This window comes from Conger conger, chromosome 5, assembly GCF_963514075.1.
Source record: "Conger conger chromosome 5, fConCon1.1, whole genome shotgun sequence".
NCBI lineage: Eukaryota > Metazoa > Chordata > Actinopteri > Anguilliformes > Congridae > Conger > Conger conger.
This window is the reverse complement of record NC_083764.1, coordinates 67,267,644-67,271,963: the sequence shown is the minus strand read 5'-3', so window position 1 is coordinate 67,271,963 and position 4,320 is coordinate 67,267,644. Positions and strand designations below refer to the sequence as shown.

General features: G+C 43.2%; 1 protein-coding gene across 1 annotated transcript in view; it reads right to left on the bottom strand.

Moving 5' to 3' along the window:
• The window catches only part of LOC133129012 (glutamate receptor ionotropic, NMDA 3B-like), a 57,575-nt gene extending 56,488 nt beyond the window's left edge, over positions 1-1,087 (bottom strand). Inside the window, exon 1 of the mRNA XM_061242817.1 lies at positions 650-1,087. Coding sequence (XP_061098801.1) covers positions 650-1,087 — 438 coding nt within the window. The remainder of the gene's footprint in view (positions 1-649) is intronic.
• Between the last annotated feature and the right edge of the window lie 3,233 nt (positions 1,088-4,320).

The window sequence follows — 4,320 nt, the reverse complement described above, 5'->3', positions numbered from 1 at the left end:
GTTTTACGCTATAAACCCGACCTGGCAAGGCGGTGTGTGTTTTAAAGACCTACAGTATTTAGACGAGCGTGGATCTGATCACACTGGCACGGGACACTACACTGTACGCCCTCTCCGCCTGCCGCGCTGTCTCGAGCCGACTCTCGTCACACGTGTCTCTCGTAAATGAATACCATTCAGAGTTCTGACTTTTATTGCGAGAATTATCATGACGTAAATAAATATGTTTCGGTTGTTCCTCGTCTGTTTTACTGTAAATTTCTTGGTGGATTATGAGACGAGTTAAAGCAACTGCGCATTTCACGAGCTCTTGGCACAAACACAATTGTGAGCCATTTACCATACACGTTTTAGTTATAGCCAACAGAAACGCTATCGTATCGTATCTTATCCAAGTTCACATCGTTTTCCTGACTTGGCCACAGATCACTTCAATTTTATCAAGAGTTAGAAACGAAACGACAGAAACATTCGGTCTTACTGTGAAAACTCCAATTAGACACACACATTAAGAATACTGTTTTTAAAGCACGTTACGGGGTGAAGAAAAAAGGACACGTGATGAAATTAAATGACCAAACTTTAGCCAACTATCTCTCGTGTCCAAGCCGTTCAAAAGCACGCGAGCCAGATCAAAATGAATCTTTACCTGTATTTTCAGCGGCTCCCCGTGCTCCATGATGCTAATGAACGGTATTTCCAAAAAAGAAGCCATGAATTCCACTTGCACCAGCTCTTCGTGGGTCTGCGGGAAGGCGAGCACGGCGGAGACTCCCTGCACGACGATGGTCTGGCAGACGCAGGTAAAGAGCGACTCGGGGTCCCCGTGCGGCGGCTCCCTCGCCAGCATCTCCAGGCTCAGGTTGTACGGGAGGTGGTTGCCCCCGGCCAGGGCGCGGTTGAGTGCCGCCTGCACCCGGGCCGGGCGGCGGGGAGGCAGGAGCGCGCCCAGGCGCAACGTGTGCCCTATCCGCGCCAGGATGTGGCACGGCTGCGGGTGGAGGTGGCAGGGAGTGATGAAGGTGTGCAGAACGACCTGGAGCCCCAAGTACGAGTATGTCAAGAATCTCCAGAGCGTCGAAGTCATCCTGCTCGGCTCTCAGTCGGAGTGTGGTCTCGTCAAAAGAGTGCATCTCTTTCTCCCGGATTCCCCCCTCGTCTCCGTCCGTAATTCCTTCTTGTTGACGACGATGTGAGCGGTGTCATAGGGGCTGAGTTACAACGCGAATGTGCAAATTATGATGCTGGAGGAGAGGAGGTCGCAGAAAACGGCGCAGATCCCGCCGGTGACCGTGTCCTGTCCCCGCTGAGTGCCGGTGAGTGTGTCCTGTACCGAGCCACTGTGCTTGCACGGTCAACAGGTCCCTGTGTTTATGTTACCTCCAGAGTGCGCGTCTTTCTGCTACAACTACAACTCCAATGGCTTTGTCCACGCCGTGGCAACATTTCAATGGAGAAATTTGATCAAATTGTCAAAATATTTTAGCTTTAAGTAGGCCCACATACACTCTCTGAGCACATTATTAGGAACACCTATGATCCTACTTATTCATGCGAATATCTAATCAGCCAATCGCGTGACAGCAGAGCAATGCATAAAATCATGTAGATACTGGTCAGGAGCTAAATAATGTTCACATCAACCATTAGAATGGGGAAAATGTTTTACTTTGACCGTGGAATGGTTGTTGGTGCCAGACAGGGTGGTTTGAGCAATAATGTATACATTTAAATGCGGTTATAGTTCACTGCATTTTAATTTGTATGCATTGTAACACCATACATAAATTAATTCACGTAAACGGATTGCTGTTCTACAGAGGCAGGATCCGCACCGATTGGTGGGCATCCTCTCGTGGTCGTCAAATCCCCCACAATTCCCTTCTCCTCCTCAGATTGATGCCAAGAATAAAATGGAAAGTGTGTGTGTGTGTGTGTTTGTGTGTGTGTGTGTGTGTGTGTGTACAAGTGTGTTTCTGTGTGTGTGTGTGTGTGTGTGTGTGTGTGTGTGTTTCATCTTAACCATCAGAACTTATTGATCCTGATTGAGCTCTTAAAAACTGGTGTGTGTGGCTTAGTGTTGAGCAGGTGGTATGTGTGGGTTAGTGTTGAGCAGGTGTATGTGTGGGTTAGTGTTGAACAGGTGAATGTGTGGGTTAGTGTTGAACAGGTGTATGTGTGGGTTAGTGTTGAACAGGTGTATGTGTGGGTTAGTGTTGAACAGGTGTATGTGTGGGTTAGTGTTGAACAGGTGTATGTGTGGGTTAGTGTTGAACAGGTGAATGTGTGGGTTAGTGTTGAACAGGTCCACAGAAGCCACAGAAGCTGATATTATTCACATTCAGTGCTCAGTATGTTCTTCCACTGGCAGGTACAGTTGTGTTCAAGAAAAAAGTTGTACAACATCAGTAACCTAATTAATTTCTGCATGGCAAATTCTTTACTTGTAGATGTAGTAGTGCAATAGAAAAACAACAGACCCAACTGTCATGACATGCATACTGCTTGTTCTGAGTAATTGACTCAGGGGTGTGTTCAAAAATAATAGCAGTGTGGAGTTTGCTTAGAGAATTCATTAATTCTGTGAAAAAACAGGTGTCGTTAATTATATTGTATAACACACGGACACACGGACGTGTGTTGTATTAAGGAAGAAGGGAAGCAAATGTTTCACACATTGTTCTAAAAAATATTTCCTTCTGAACTGCTAAGTAAAATGAGCCATTCCAAACATTGTTCGGAGGAACAACGTCATTTCATTAAAACGTTGATTGGAGAGGGGGAAATGTATAAAGAAGTGCAGCAAGTCATAGGATGCTCAGCTAAAATTATCTCAAATGCTTTAAAACGGCAACAAAAACCGGAAAAAAGCGGAAGAAAACGAGCAACTACTTTTAAAACGGATCAAAGAATAGTCAGAATGGCAAAGATTCAGACATTCATCAGCTCCAGAAAGATCAAAGATGATCTACAATTACCTGTGAGTGCTGTTACAGTCAGAAGATGTGTGATCAAAGCTAAGCTATCAGCAAGAAGCCCCCGTAAAGCACCATTGCTGAAAAAAGGCATGTGCAGAATCAGTAAAAAACACATTGATTGGCCCAAAGAGAAATGGCATAACATTTTGTGGACTGATGTGAGTAAAATAGTTATTTTTGGTCTAGTGATCGTCGACAGTACGTCAGACGACCCCTGGGTACTGAATTCAAGCCACAGTGAAGACAGTGAAGCATGGTGGCCCAAAAATCATGGAATGGGGATATTTTTCATACTATGGTCTTGGGTTCGTATACCAGGGATCATGGATCATGGATCAGTTTGAATACGTCAAAATACTTGAAGAGATTATGTTGCTGTATGCCGAAGAAGAAATGCCCCTGAAAAGGGTGTTTCAACAAGACAGTGACCCCAAACACATGAGTAAACAAGCAACATCTTGGTTCCAGACAAAAAGGATTGAGGTAATGGAGTGGCCTACTCAATCCTCTGACCTCAACCCCGTTGAAAACTTGTGGGGTGACATTAAAAATGCAGTTTCTGAAGCAAAACACAAAAATTCACAGAAACTGTGGAATGTAGTTTGTTCATCCTGGGCTGAAATACCTGTATCTAGGTGCCATAAATTGGTTGACTTGATGCAACACAGATGCGCAGCAGTTATCAAAAACAATAGTTATGCAACTAAATATTAGTTCAGTAATTTAAAGTAAAGTTAAATATTTAAATAAATTCTTCAGTTTATACAGTTTGAAGAGAAAAATGTTGACTGCCATTTTCTTGAACAGATTAATATTCCTTTTCTTTGCTTCCTGTAAAAGAAGAATGCAGATTAGATCAAATTTGCTAATGCTTTGATTTGGAATTGAATGTGTAATGTTTCCACTACATTTCAAATATGGAACTAAAAGATATAAAAAATATTTTCATTTTATTCACTTTTTTTAACGCACTGTTGTTTATTTGAACACAACTGTACATGAGCTTTGGAAAGAGAACAAACAAATACATCTTCCTTTCTCTGCCCAAAGAACAGGTGGGCACGTGGGATACAGGAGAGCCCTCTGATGCTTCTCCTCGCTGGAGTTTTACCATCATGAGCTTCGTAGACCAAATAATGATGTCATGCAGTCAGCCTGCCATTACAGCACGATTACAGCATAATGATGTCATGTAACCATTACAGCACAATTACAGCATAATGATGTCATGTAACCGTTACAGCACAATTACAGCATAATGATGTCATGTAACCATTACAGCACGATTACAGCATAATGATGTCATGTAACCATTACATCACAATTACAGCATAATGATGTC